The sequence below is a fragment of the Pipistrellus kuhlii genome, unplaced genomic scaffold, assembly GCF_014108245.1.
Source record: "Pipistrellus kuhlii isolate mPipKuh1 unplaced genomic scaffold, mPipKuh1.p scaffold_m20_p_4, whole genome shotgun sequence".
In the NCBI taxonomy this organism is placed as follows: domain Eukaryota; kingdom Metazoa; phylum Chordata; class Mammalia; order Chiroptera; family Vespertilionidae; genus Pipistrellus; species Pipistrellus kuhlii.
Genome location: NW_023425540.1, coordinates 80,621,356 through 80,634,180, shown reverse-complemented (window position 1 = coordinate 80,634,180; position 12,825 = coordinate 80,621,356). Strand labels below are relative to the sequence as shown.

The 12,825-nt window shown below is 47.7% G+C and overlaps 1 protein-coding gene across 7 annotated transcripts in view; it reads right to left on the bottom strand.

The window, feature by feature from the left end:
- Positions 1–2,213: 2,213 nt before the first annotated feature.
- Positions 2,214–12,825, bottom strand: part of MARF1 (meiosis regulator and mRNA stability factor 1) — a 47,047-nt gene continuing 36,435 nt past the window's right edge. For 2 of the 7 annotated variants that reach the window (XM_036408908.2, XM_036408914.2), the window contains exons 26-27: positions 11,627–11,797; positions 7,594–10,114 (exon numbers count right to left, since the gene is read on the bottom strand). In XM_036408908.2, coding sequence (XP_036264801.1) covers positions 9,894–10,114; positions 11,627–11,797 — 392 coding nt within the window. In that variant the 3' untranslated portion in view covers positions 7,594–9,893. Of the gene's footprint in view, positions 2,464–7,593; positions 10,115–11,626; positions 11,798–12,825 lie in introns of those variants that run through there. The other 5 variants (XM_036408912.2, XM_036408913.2, XM_036408909.2 and 2 more) reach the window with 4 other exon arrangements.

Here is a 12,825-nt window from a genome sequence, read left to right as displayed (position 1 = left end):
TGTAACCTCAACAGTCCTTCCTTTTCCCATCAGCATTTAAACAAATCTGCTCCATTAAAAATCAAACAACCTTCCATTCCAACTTCCCTAGCAGCCATCACCTTCTCTTCTCTATATTTTCACGGCCTTCTTAAGACTTGTTCATCATCTTACTATCTCCATTTTTCTTATCTCTACTCCCTCCTCTTCAACCTATTTTAACCTGATTTCTGTCACTCTCTTGTCACTGACCCTCCCATCAGGGATGCAACCATTTGTTTATATAGAGGAGGGGGGGAAAAATCTTTCTCCTTATTCATCTTAGGTTCTCCAGATGGGACTGCAAATGGGGCTAACCAAAGATAGATAAGAGTGAAACAAAGAGAAATCGTTAACTCATGCACGCACAGACACACACGGGAAGCATCCAGCAATGAGTAACCCCAAGAGCTTGGGCTTCTTTACCATCTGAGGCTAAAACAAAGGAAAGGGAGCCCTGGTGATGCAGCTCAGTGGTTGAGTGACGAACCAGGAGGTCACTGTTTGATTCCCGGTCAGGGCATATGCTCAGGTGGGGGGCTCAATCCAGGGGCATGCAGGAGGGAGCGGATCAATGATTCTCTCTCATCACTGATGCTTCTATCTCTTTTCCTCTCCCTGTCTGAAATCAATTTTAAAAATATTTGAAAAATAATAATAAAGAAAAGGAGCTCTGAGGATTCTGGTGGGGAAAGATGGGGGGAGGTGATGGGTGAGAGAGGGAGACAAGTAATGCATAGGTGACTGGGAAAAGTATGGCAGACAAAGGTTGTTTAATAAGGTTTGTTGTGCAGATTTAAGTTCTACCTTCTCCATTAATGAGTCCTCCTCTTCCTTGTATGGGAGGGGGAGGCACCTTTTACAGGTGGGAATTTAAACGTCATTTATAAATGGAAATTTCCTTTATAAAACCCCTGTTTTTAAAGTTTTTGTGCATCAGCTGGTTCTCAACGGCCTTTAGCTCAAAACAGTGCCAAAGAGACACCTTTTGGGGTGACATGATCTGGCACCCCTCGTTTACATCCAGCTGACACATGTCAGCTCTCATGCTGCCCTGCTCTCTTTGCCATGTTGCCACATACACTCGACTTCTGAGGCGCTCACTCTCTGGGTGTACCTCCCACCACTCAGAAAGACATTTATCCAGTTCTTTTTATCTCTTCCTGTCCTCAGGACCTGGCCCTCAGCATTCTGCTCACCCCCTGCTGCTGGTCTGAGATGCCCATCTGCATTCTGGCTGCACCTGGATTCTCTCTCTGGCCTAGACCTTTCTCCTACACTCGGACCCTTGTTTCCAACTGCTCCCTGCAGATCTCCCTTTGGATCCAGAGTAGGCCCCTCCAATGTGACACGTCCTAAAACATGGGTCAGCAAATCAGCCCACCACGTTTTTGAAACGTATTTATTGGAACATGACCAAGTGCATTTTTGTATGTATTGTCTCTATCTGCCTTTGTGCTACAGCAGCAGAGTTGAGGAGCTGCGGCAGGGACCATGTGGCTTGCAAATCCTAAAACATTTACTCTCTGCCCCTTTAAGAACAAGTTGGCCGACCCTTGTCCTAAGTTCCCCCCTTCCCCCATGGTTTTCATCTCAGGAAAATGTACCACCCAGTTGCCCAAGATTTCCTAGGACTTGTCCTTGACTCTGATATTTCTCTTCACAGCCACACAACTGCCAAGTCTTTAGTGCAGTATTTCCCAAAGTGTGGTACACGTACCCACAGGGGTACGGGAAGAGTTTGGTGGGGGTACGTGTTGCATCGGAGTTTGGTGGGGATATGCACTGCACTGTGCTTAGCTGCGCCTAATTCTATGTTCTCATGAGTACGAGGGGTACTCAGCGTTACGAAAATTATAGAAGGGTACACATATGTCAAAAGTTTGGGAAACACTGCTAGTGCCTACCTCCTAAATTTCTCTAGGATATGTCTACACCACCATATCCTCAGTGTAGCCTCCATCTTTTGCTTGGTCAACGCAGTAGCTTCTTAACTGTCGGAGATCCCTCTTAGCATTGGTCATTTCCCGCACAGCAGCCAGGTGATTTCCTGAATTATGCAAACCCAAGTGTCATTCCCCCCTTTAAAACTGTTCCCATGGCCGTTCGGATGAAATCCTTGTTCTTGCATGTGACTTAAAAGCCCTCTCGATCTGGCCCCTTCTTCAATCCCTCTCCTCATCCCTCCTGCTCACCTGGGTCCGCCTTTGTGCTGGGGCTCAAAGGGGATTCTTTGTTCTTCTTGCCATGTTCGCCATTGGCCCTCTCTTGGACTTGCACATGTTATTTCCTGTGCCAAGAACTCAGATTCCCTGCCAGCTCTCCCTCCTCCACCTATGTGCTACTCTGAAGTCAAAATTACTTTCCTAAAGTACAGATCTAACCAGGTGTGTTGCTTCTCAGTTTGAAATGGTACCTTCAAGGGAACAAAATAGGTAGAGGCAGCTGGGGAGGAAGAAGAAACACTGAACAGTGTCAAGGATGGTGTGTTCCGGAGCATCCAACTTGACCTAGAGGTCATGTAACTTTAAGAACTTGCCGAAAAGGGCCCACAAGGGGATGGGGTTGGCAAGAGCAGTTTCAGCGAGGTGCAGGCATGGGAGCTAGATGCACCAGGCAGGGGCAGGGACTCCCTCACCCACAGTTCCACTGGAGAGTGGAAGGGATTATCACACCCATTTGGCAGATAGGGAAACTGAGGCTCAGAGAGGGGAAGTGATTAGCCCAAGGTCACACAGCGTGTGTTAGAGCCAGGACTTAAGTCTGAGAGCAGAGTGAGAACCTGACCAGGGCGTTTATTTCCCATTTCTAGTTCCAGCAGCAGCAGCAGCACTCCTTCCCTTTGAGCTGTATTCAATTAGATGTGATTCATGGCCATTCCAGCAGCAGCTGAGCCTCTTATAAACCTTAACTGGCTGAACAGCCCTGGGCTGTGGGAGCTCACCAGCTCAGCTCCTCTGTAGCTTAAAAAGAAGCAGTTACAACCTACCCAATCCACCAGCCAGGACTCACATGCTAGTTACCAGCAGGACAGCTGGGTGGGCAGCAGAGACGGAGGCAAAGCACTCAAGAAAGCTGGCTTGCCTGGCTGGTGTGGTTCAGTAGTTGAGCATTGACCTATGTATGAACCAGGAGGTCATGGTTCAATTCCTAGTCGGGGCACATGCCTGGGTTGTGGGCTCAATTCCCAGTAGAGGGTGTGCAGGAGGCAGCCAATCAAGGATTCTCTCTCATCATTGATGTTTCCATCTCTCTCTCCCTCTCCCTCTCTGAAATCAATAAAAATACATTAAAAAAAAAAAAAAAAAAGGAAGAAAGAAATCTAGCTTGAGGATCAAACTTCAGGTCATTTTCCCATTTATTTATGAATTAACTAGAGGCTCAGTGCACGAACTCATGCACAGGTGGGGTCCAGCTGGCCTGGCCCCAATAGGGGCAGATCTGTCTGGGCCTGTTGGGTGGAGGAGATAGGCTGGCTGGCCCACCCTGATCAGGGTCCTATCAGGGCTGGGCTGGCTGAGGGGAGGAGCCGTGGGTGATTGGCCAGTGGGCCCTACCCCCAATTGGAGTGGTGTGGGGCCAGCTGGGGGAGGGGCCACAGATAGTTGGCCGGCTGGCCGTGCCCCTGATCAAGGTTAGGGGGCCAATCTGGGGTGGGGCCAGGCCAGGGGAGGGGCTACAGGAGGTTGGTCAGCTGGCCCCGCCCCCATCAGGCTGGTTTGTTGACTGCTGTGAGCGTCATAGCGACCAGACAATGTAGCAGATAGAAAGCAGCTCCAAACTGGTGCGTAGAATGGAGGATGTTTATAGGCAGAAGGGAGCAGGAATGAAGTTATACTCAGCAAAACAAGTGAGTTGGTTATCACCAGGTCATATTCCTTATCGGGGATAGCAGGGGTTATCAGGCAGAGGGCCTAATTAGGGCTAATCCATGACTCCTGATTCAAGGTTCCATTTCTGGGAGAGGAGAAACTGTAGTTAAGTCTCCAGTTTGGTGATATGGGGTTTAGCATAACCGACTCCATGATGAGTCTGTTGTCATGTTTTACACAGTCCCATGCCCATTCGGGAACCACCTGCTGGGCCAGAGGGGTGTGGTTCTCTGCTCAGCAAAGTTGGGGTCCAAAGGCTGACCCTGGAGCCAGGGGGAAGGAGGAGAGAGGTATCAGCCCAGTTGTTCCAGAAGAAAAGAGAATGGATGCTGGGAAGTGAAAAACAAGGGTTTGCTGCCTTTTAGAAGATAAGAAACAGTGTTTTAGAGAAGGGCAGGGATTGCGAAGGTCATCAGCTCACCAAAACCAGGACAGAACTCAGGCCCCTGGTCTGATTGATTGCCCTGTGCCTCCTTCTTTCTCCATCATTAGGACTAGGCCATGCTGATGGAAACTGAGCTGGAGCTGGGACTGCCAGTCCTCTATGGATCTCTAGCATGGTCCTGACTTGCTTCAACCAAGAGTTGTTTGTTCAGATTCAGAGAGCAACTGTGCAGCCAAAACTGGTTTGGCTCGGTGGATAGAGCATCAGTCTGTGGACTGAAGGGTCCCAGGTTCGATTCCAGTTAAGGGCATGTACCTTGATTGTGGGCACATCCCCGGTGGGGTGTGTGCAGGAGGCAGCTGGTCGATGTTTCTTTCTCATGGATGTTTCTAACTCTCTATCCCTTTCCCTTCCTCTCTGTAAAAAATCAATAAAATATGTTAAAACAAAAAACAGATAGCAGCTGTGCACCCATAGGAACACAATCTGCAGGCCTGAAAGGGGAGAATCCCAAGGAAGCGCCTCGGTGGCTGCAGGTGCTGGTGGGAACGTGGCCCTGGGGCAGCCGGGCTGCCACCCTGACTGCCCATGTGCAGGCTTCCAACAATATGAGGTGATTTTTATTTTGAAATAATTTTGAACTTAGACAAGTAAAAGTAAGTCCTTTTACTCAGATTCACGGGTTGCTGGCATTTTGCTGCATCTGCTCTGTCACTCACGGCCTCTCTCTCTGGAAGACCTCAGTTGTAGACACAATGCTGCCTTACCCTTAAATCCTCCAGCGTGTATTAGAGAACGCAGGTGTTCTCTTCCATATGACAGTGACTCAGTACTCCTTCCTAGTATTTACGTTTTACCAGTCTTCCCAATAATTTGCATTATAGCAACTGTCCTCCTCCTCCCCTATCATGGGATGTGGTCCAAGAACAAGCATTGTTTTTCCTTGCCACATCTCTAATCTCCTTCATTCTTTTTGTCTCTCATGACCCTGGCGATTTTGAAGAACCCAAGCCAGTGGTTTTAGTGGATAGCCTGCATTTTAAACGTTTCCCTGGTGATGAGACACCTTCTGGCTCAGTGCCTGGCACCCCTATGAGGACCTCAATAAAGACTGGGCTTGGGAGCTGTGTAGACCATTGCCACTCGATGGCTTGGCAATGGCTCAGCTTCTCCAGCTTCATTCCCCCCCTCCTCGGTCTGTAACCCAGTGTGAGGGTGGAGGGTCTGGTCTAGCCTGACTTTGACTTTAAGGGCCCTGTCAGCTTTGAAGCTTGGTTGTGAGCCTTCAAAAGGTATAGCTCAGGAACCCTTTCCTCCCCTGCTAGAAGCTGGATAGGATGTCTTGGGGATCCTGTCAAGTCTTAGGGATTGTCTAAGAGGTGGGGCCTGTGACTTGTTTCTAACGAGTGGAAGTTGGTAAAGGTGATAGGAGGTCACACACGTGATTAGGTTCCATTCTATAGGGCTCCTTCTCAGCAGACTGGAGAGCGGCTCTCCTTGCTGGCTTGATGCACTAAGCTGCCATTGGAGGCAGCCCCTGTGGCAGGGAACTGTGGGTGGCCTATAGGATTTGCAGGTGGCTTCTCGCTGACAGCCAACAAAATCTGGGCCCTCAGTCAGGAGAGGGGAGATGGGGGAAGAGTCAGCAGGGGTCAGGCCTCAGAGTCCACACCAGGCCCTGCATCTGGAAGGCTTTCAAGCAGAGATGGGAGAGACGGTGCCAGATCTGCCCTCCCAGCCTGGGTCACCCCGACCACTGCAGTGCTCCTGGCTGGCGCACCGCTGTGGCACCAGCCACTTAGCTCCACCTGCAGCTGTTTCTTCCCCTTCCCCTCCTCCGTGCCCCAGTCCCCATTCCTAAGTCCTTCCTTCCCACAAAATGTGACTTCTCTTCACCTTGCTGAGGGAAGTTCTGGCCTTGACCTTGGACTTGAGATCTCCTCATCCCACCCACCTGATGGAGGGGTTCTGGGTTCTCTTGCTGTTCCAAAATTTGCCGAATTCATCCAAAAGGCAGCTAGGTTTCATCATATTCCAACCTAAATCGTTACCCAGGGCTGCCGACCTCTCAGGGAAAGACTATAACTCTCCCGGGAAAGAGACTCTACAGTTGGCCCTGAAAGTATTAATTCAAACATGCAAATTGGATCTGTCTTCTCTGCATTTCTCCCCATAGTCGAGTTAGAGGAGGCTGTTGCTGTAATCACATTAGCAACTGGGAGATGGGCCAGCTATTGTACAAGCCTGACAGAAAGCAATGCGGGAGAGTGCAAGGTCAAGTAAAGCAACAGCGAGGACCACGCTGACCGCCGGTGTATGGGGCAGTGAGTCACGGCTCCTGCTCCTCGCCCAGCCCCAGAGCCAATCTGCAGAGCAAGTGGAGGCTACAGCAGGTCACTGGTGTGGGAGGAAGCAGGGATGCTTCTGAGCTGTGACTCAGTCTTTGTCCACTGAGGCAGCCAGAAACCAGACAAGACAAACCAGCGCCCACTGGTGATGGAGACCAATGGGTGACTGCACATCTGGACTTGGGTGCAAGAGGATCACACCTGTGCATGAACAGGTCTGCTCACTCTCAGCGGCCATCTTCTAAGCTACCTTCTCCACACCCGATGGGAAAAGCACAGAGACAAATGCAAGGCCCTGTTTGAAACCCTTAATTATACCTACAAAACCTCACTGCCCTGCTCTTTAGGGGCCTGGGGGCAACTCAAGTTTTTCTGCAAAACTTCACTACCTTGAGAGATGTTTTGAAAGATTGCCAAAGGTTTTCAAAAGCTTTTTAATGTTGAACTTCTAAAAAAAAATTGCACTTTGTCAAAAGGTAATTTACCCAAACATTCAAGTCACTTCTGGGTTCTTTCAGATTTGTACAAGGGCTGAGTGGTGATGGTGGTCTCAGGGAAAGGCTTCATAATGGAATCTATAAAATGTGTTCTCCCAAAGGGCTTATTAAAAAGCATGCCTGGCAGGTACCAAGACTGAGGTAGCCTGCAAAATGGATTTCTTTCACAGGGAGAGTGAGTCTAAAAAATTATCCATTTTATAACTGGAGCATTCTGTGCTATTCTATTTTCTCCACACATGATTGTAACCTGGAACTAGATTGCAAACCTCAGAGAGTCCTGGCCACAAAGGGCCCATACCCAGTCACCTGCCAGGGCTGGGTGCCAAATTAAAAGGGCCTCCAAAGTATCAAGATCAATTTGTCTCCACTGCCGATTTCCAGAAAGTGTGGGAAGTTCGAGGAACCCAAAATGAAAAGATAGAACTGGACTGGCTTATACTCCCTCCCCTCAGACACTCGGAACACTCACATCGGATGCTTGCTTGTAAAGTTTATTGACAACTGTTTGGTCCCAACACACAAAACAGCACTTGAACCACAAAAAGTGTTCAAACAAAATAGACAGTTAAGAAAAACATTTCTTCCCCAAGCCCAATCCAAAACAAACAGTGCAAGATGGGGAAGGGGGTTGTGGTGGTAACTTTTGTCTTTTGTTTTTTAAAGATAAATCTAATCCGGTATGTCTTTCCACTGAGAAATCAAGAATTTCATTGTCTTAATTCTTATATATCATTTGGTTACATCATTTAATTAAGCCTCTGGATTAAAAAAATAGATAGTAATCGGACTGGCCATTGTGGAATACATTATGAACACATTGAACTTCGCTGTATTTCCCTATCTTCACACAGCGATTGTTAGTCATACACGTGGCCCAGGCTGACCGGCGACTCCAGCAAATGGTGCGACCACACTCACATGACTGCATACAATGTCAGTCTCTTCTTTGTTGCCCAAAGAAGCTGCTCTTTGAGACTGTTCCTTGTGACTTGTAATAGTACCTCTTATGTTTTTAAGTCCACAGTTCTTTACATGAGAGCAAAAACTGAAGTCCAAGTGTGCAAACTCGGCCTCATCAAATCTCAGGATAAGGCAGCTGATGTTCTCAACACTAACTCTATCCCACTGTTTAAAAGCTTCTTTTAAAAAACTGCACATTTGCATTGTACTTCCTGTCCCACTACGTCTGTGGAGGAAAAGCCTCCAGCGGGATCGCAAGGCGCCTTCACGCTCAGAGGCTTTTCCAATGTAGTTCCATCTTGATTGGGGCTACGTCTTGAGAACTGGGAATCACTGGCTTCATAGAAAAGATTTGGGGAACAAACATCTATCTTGTAAAAATCTCTCTATAGCCCTTATTTTGTGGCATTTTATTAAAATGCTGGCTATAAAATCAGAGCCCGTTTTCTGGCTTTCCAGAAATTACAAAATATAAACATTTCCCCCAAAGAAACCATCTAACTAGTGGAAGACCTTCTGTCAACAGGTTCTTTCTGCTCTATGAATGAACTCGCCTTTTGCCCGACAAATACAACCCATTGTAAATGCCAGGCTTCTCTAGGAGGGGCGAGAGGCCACCTGTCACCGATGCCTCAGCCGCCTCGGGGCGAAGGCCATTCGACAGGGCAGTGCTCCCTCACAGGTTGGCTTTTCCCCAAACACCAACATCAGATATCACAAAAAACCTGCACATGCTTCCAACAGCGAGAAGTAACCGCGTTAGACACTATTAAGACACACAAACACACACACAGAGCTTCCCAACTATCAAAACCAGCTTTAAAAGGACAAAAACCAAGGTAAGTTGACCAGCCTTGGCCTTTCTATGTTTAGCTGTAATTTCTGAGTGTTCCTGGTGGGAAGAGTACCCGCCCCGCCCCAGATGAAGCACCTCACCCCTCAGCCGATTTGAACTTTATGCATTGCATACTCAAGAGCGAGACACTCTTCCCAACATTGCCTCTTGACACACAATCATGTGTGGACTTCAAACACTGACTTTAAATTCATGACACCAAGACCACCTCCTTTTCCTTTACCTAATGCATGTCAAACTGGAACTTAACATAAAAGGGAAGCTTAAATCATCAACTTTCTAGAAGCTCCTAAATGGAACCCCAAAGTGGAAAAATATTTTAAAAATTCTGTGATGAAGCCACTTTTGTCAACTACAGACATAGTTAAATAAAAATAAAAAAAACAAGGCACTGTTACAAGTCACATGGAAGCCAGGACCTTGATATCCAACCTGAAAATACATACATTCTTACTTCTGACCCACCTTCCTCCAGAGTGTGAACACGCAGGCCACTGAACAGGCTTTGCTTCAAGACACATCATGCATATGATTAATACCACCTGAAAGTATCAGTAAGCAAAGGCTTAGAGACTATATTAAGCTACATGGAGGATGATGCCACTGATGTGGCTTAATGGAAGTAAAACTACTTCCTTCTAGCCCAGTTCTTACTGCTTTCTTCCATTATATTTCATAATAATTAAGAAAAAAATTGGTAAAATATATTAAGAATTCTTTAACAAATGCCAGGACTTTTGTTTTCAAATAATTGGGGGCGGGGGGGAGAAGAGTAGAAAAAATTCAGCTCCAAGTTGTGTTCAATGGAAAAAAAACTGAAACATGGAATACATCTAAGGGTAGGGGAGCTGGCTTCTAGGGGTTTCCATTAAAACAGCAAGGGCTGTGTCTTCTGAACCCACTGTGTGTGCAGATCAGACAGCGTTTCCGTCCTACTTCTACGTTCAGAATTAGTCAGAGCTTGGTTACAGGTGCAAAGGAAAAGTTGGCTGCCAATTTTACTCTATTTTTGGGCTGCTTTTTGGCTGGGCTTTCCACAGGGCCCTTGCTGAGCTGGGACTCTGGGGCGTCCGAGGGGGGGCAGGGAGGTGCCGGGACACAGGAGCTGGAGTCGGAGGTCAACTTTTCCTTATTTTCTGGTTCAGTGTTCTCTTCTTGGTTTAAAATCATAATTTCTGTAAACACAGAGAAGCAAACAGATTTAGTTCTAGGACCTGCAAGAAGTATTAGTTTTTAGTTTTTCATCTTTTCACACAAAAAACATATTTAAAAAAATAATCCCCCAAATGTCACACCCATGCTACCATTTACATATCAGCTGTGTGGCCACTATGTGTCACAGTCAAATATTTATAAACTGCATCTCAGCTCTCCCCTGGATTACAAAGTTTTAGAAATCTTCACTTTTGCCTTCAAATCACTGAGCAATGGTTTAAAAGCATTTTTTCCTACTTTGGCTTCTCTGCCTCTTCACCCTGTCAGGTAGTTAAGGACCCAGGAGAGCCCGGGCAAAGGACCTTACTCTGCGGTCTAAGGCGGGGGGAGGGGGTAAGAGGTATTGCACAGAGTCCTAACTGCCCTGGAAAACCCAGGAAGTCTCACTCAGCGGCGCTCCTGAGATGCACGCAGAAAGTGAGAGTGACGCACAGCCTAGCTCCCTTCTCGGGCTGGCTTTCACAGAGAATAGCAGACAGAACTGCTCACACCATTCAAAAGTTTTCTCTCTTGTAACGTGTGGATGACTGCTGTATCTAGTGGTGCATATACGCCAAGTGCACCCAGGCTACAACCCATGGAAGAGCTCATGTCCATCTCCCACCAGCGCCAGTCACGCTCTCCAGGGGACACACCCTGCTTTTACCACAAGCTAGATCAGTCTCAGAAGCCAGGCGTACTGTTCCCCGGCTCCTCTTTCCGGATGAACAGCTCAGTTCTCTCACTGCTCTTGGATGCTGGAGAAGACTAAGGGTGTGAGAGCAGCCAGGTGGCCAGGAGCGGTCCCTGTGGCCAGGAAAGCAGCTCGGCAGCAGGGTGGAGAAGGACTGCTCACACGGAGGACGACAAGGAAGTTCCTCGTTTGAGCAGAAGGGCCATCATGTCAGATGACGAAGCAGAAAGACAGGAGGCCTTGGGTTCAAATCCTTAACTCTGCCACTTCCTGGTCAGGCAGCCTGGACCTAGATTCATCTCCAGTAACCACACAAGCTCTGCCTGCCACCTAAATGTGCTGAGTCTGTCAGCCCCAGTGCAGTGTCAGGCACGCAGGGGGATCGGTGCACCATGGGCTGGAGTCAGCACGCAAGCCTATGAGCTTCCTCTTCCTTCTCAGACACTGTGCAGGGTCTGTAGTCAGGACAGATGCCCATTCCTGCCCTCACCACTCATAAAGCCCCACCCTCACCCCCTGGAGCCACCATGGAGACCCCGACAGAGGGGCGGCAGGTTTGGTGATGAGTGAGCCTCCTATGTAGCCCAGCTGTACCATCCCTCAAGCCGCATCATCACTCCCTTGCTTGCTCCCTAAACCCACTCAGGTTCAGGAGGAACCCTGAGAGGAAAAGTGTGTCCTAAATAATCAGCACAGGTATTTTGGGCCTGAAAAGGTATAGTTTCTCCCACCTCCATCACACACTTAATATATTGGCATGCAATTTTGTCTTTTAAACCCATAACACAAAATATCCTACCAGAAGGTTCTTGAGGGTGTTCCTCAAACTGAATTAGATCAGCAGACTGAAGGATGACAGGATCTGGCCTCAGCTGAGGGGACGGCAGACAGGAGGGCACAGGTGCGCACAGTAGGTCCACAGGAGAGGCACTAGTCAGGCGGAGAAGCTCCTCCTCTGTTGGACTGGGCCCTGGACAGGAGAGGTAGGTATGGCTCATCAGGACAGTCCACATAAGTCTGCCCGAGGCTTAAACTGGAAAAGCCTTAAACTGGAAAAGTGGCAGGAAGTACTCAATAACTCAAGGTTTTAAAGAAAAGGCCATTAACAGAAAGATCTGGGTCTGTTTTGGTAACTGAAGAGCCATAAGCCAAGATCTCCCCAAGACCCCATCTGAGAATAAAGGGCCCCACAGTAAGCTCCTGAAGGAGGGAAATAAAAACCCACAGAAGGGGTGCATAGTAGTTAAAGGAACAAAGCTCAGCATTTACAAGGCTTAGGTCCAATTATGTCACTTCCTAGCTGAGTGATTCTGGGTAAGCTACTTCACCTCTGGGAATTTTGGAACGCAGGTAACAATGGCTGAAGGTTGTTGTGATAGCTGAGAGAGATGGGTTACATTAAGGTGCTTTATAAAATGTAAAGTGTTACATAACTGAGTCATAATCACAGAACACAATAACACTAATGACTGCTAGAGTCCAAGGAAGACAAAATTTTCATACATAACAATGGATTAAAAAACATTTCAATAAAGCTAAAAGTCAATTCAAGTGAGTTGATTTACACCTACAGAGATGGTTCCACATAAAATCTAAGTGATTCAATGTTGTTTTGAGTAACATGAATGAATTTACCATCAGTCCTACTCAGGGATGTCCCTGACCCAACTTCAGACTCCTCCTAGTCCTATTCTCCGCTAGAACCTGACCTTGGCCTTCCATGTCTAACCTGTCCTTGCTAAGTCTCAGCAAAAATGCTGGGAAGTCAGTTTACCGAGAATCCTCGAGTCATGCAATCTGACCAAGTTCTTCACCCCCCCACACCCACCCCCAGCACTGCCATGTCTAAGTCCTTGGCCTGCCTTTCACAAGGATCCTCTTCAATCTGTTCGGCTAGAATCTCCCTACCCCTGATGTCTCCCCTTGGTGATTTTCCATCCACTGATGCCCTTGACTACCCACTTGTCCTTGTTGTATTCAGAGTTGAGTTTGATCTTG